The following is a 1,521-nucleotide window of genomic DNA, read 5'->3' as shown; positions in this document are numbered from 1 at the left end:
AGTCGAGGGGACGAAACCCTTGATAAACTTATACATGTCGAATAACAAAAACAAAGATCATACATGCAATTTAAATAGCAAACCATGGACAAAGTATGCGAACCCAAATCCATTCCTTGGTGGTATATAACAGTAATCCCTTTCGGGTGTCAAAACGGCATGAGTATACAAAAATACAGAGTGCTGTAAGAAACTCTTGCGAGTAATATAACAGTGTTTATATTCAAAATACAAAGAACTGTAGGAGGCTCTTGGCCGTCCGGAAACTCATTCAACATTTGGGGAAAAGTAAATTTAAAGACCCTCTCGACAAATAACATAAACAAACTAACAGGAAACCTTATGACATTCTCGGTTTACAGTTCCGGCAAAGGGCCGTGAACTTTCAGAAAAACAGTGGTTGGAACCGAGCAAATGCCGAGAGGATAACTAACCCCATTTGCATGCTCAAAAAGGAGAAGCTGTCCTGGATTCGAACCAGGGTTGGTCGAAAATAGAACCCTGGCCATTAAAACAGACTGCCGTGAGGAAACACCCCAGGTATCCGTAGATTCAAACCTTATAACAAAATAAACCATGTTTCCAGCTGAGAAAACGTATGGACAAGTACCTGGATGTGCCGGAGCAGCATACCCATCTCCGAGCAGTGTTGACAAGTAATCGAATACTTGTGCAAGGATTGTAAACGAGTTAGCTCAGAACATAACAGTTCCAGGAAATAATAAGATTGTAAATATAACCATATGAACGAATCAGTGCAAATAACCAGTAGTTGGCGCGTAATAGAAGTTGAATACCTGGAGGATGCTGCAGGGTGCTCATCGATGCATGGAGGACAGACGAACAGAGCAAGGTGCGGCTCAGCCAGATGCAAATGGAACCGAAAACCCCGGTGGGAGGGTTTATAAAAGCCCCAAAACCCTTCATTCGCTGTGAGCCCTTGGATCTGGGCAAGTGATCCGGGCCGTCAATCAACCAAAAGACTTGGCGCGCTAAACACCGCGGGAATCCCAACACCTCACATGGCCTCTGCACGGTGCTAGCCACCTGGCAGAGGTAGGTGAGGGTGATTAACACGGCTTAGTCACTTGGCGCCAGAGTTGATAAGTAAGCAAGCCTTTGACTTAGGATTAACGGATAAACATTATGACATTAATCAACGGGTTGGACACCATAGTAACGTAGCCATGTTCATTTGTAAACGTTGGTAGCAGCCTTTTTAATAAAATCAAATTCCATGCATATGGATCGACATGGGTGTTGTACACATATGGGTATATGTATGCCCAGAAGAGTTAATTAAATTTTTTTTTTTTTACTTGGTAGTTGTCATGGAGTCGTGACAATGTGGTATCAGAGCAGAGGTTTCAAAACTGTGGCCTCTGGAGCAGTACTTCCAGCTGCATGAGATTTATCATATATATATATGTAAGAATTAAATTCAGCTAATTGGTTTCTGTTTATTAATTAGGGAACAAATACAGAGACAGCAAACCGATCACAGCCAATAGTGAAGATGGA

The 1,521-nt window shown here is 42.4% G+C and overlaps 1 protein-coding gene across 2 annotated transcripts; it reads right to left on the bottom strand.

The window, feature by feature from the left end:
• Positions 1-203: 203 nt before the first annotated feature.
• Positions 204-1,302, bottom strand: LOC149150345 (uncharacterized). Of its 2 annotated transcripts, XM_089441361.1 has the most exons (3): positions 798-1,302; positions 611-667; positions 204-501 (listed from the first exon to the last, which is right to left on the bottom strand). In XM_089441361.1, the coding sequence occupies exons 1-3, from the start codon at positions 925-927 to the stop codon at positions 386-388; spliced, it is 303 nt and encodes a 100-aa protein (XP_089297487.1). In that variant the 5' UTR covers positions 928-1,302; the 3' UTR covers positions 204-385. The 2 variants fall into 2 exon arrangements, with proteins under 2 accessions (XP_089297487.1, XP_089297486.1); XM_089441360.1 differs by having other exon boundaries at positions 204-667; positions 798-1,301.
• Between the last annotated feature and the right edge of the window lie 219 nt (positions 1,303-1,521).

This window comes from Pinus tabuliformis, chromosome 9, assembly GCF_031772625.1.
Source record: "Pinus tabuliformis cultivar Carrire ecotype Pingquan chromosome 9, CPIR1, whole genome shotgun sequence".
In the NCBI taxonomy this organism is placed as follows: Eukaryota; Viridiplantae; Streptophyta; class Pinopsida; order Pinales; family Pinaceae; genus Pinus; species Pinus tabuliformis.
The sequence above is the reverse complement of the archived record's forward strand: the minus strand, read 5'-3'. Positions and strand labels throughout refer to the sequence as shown.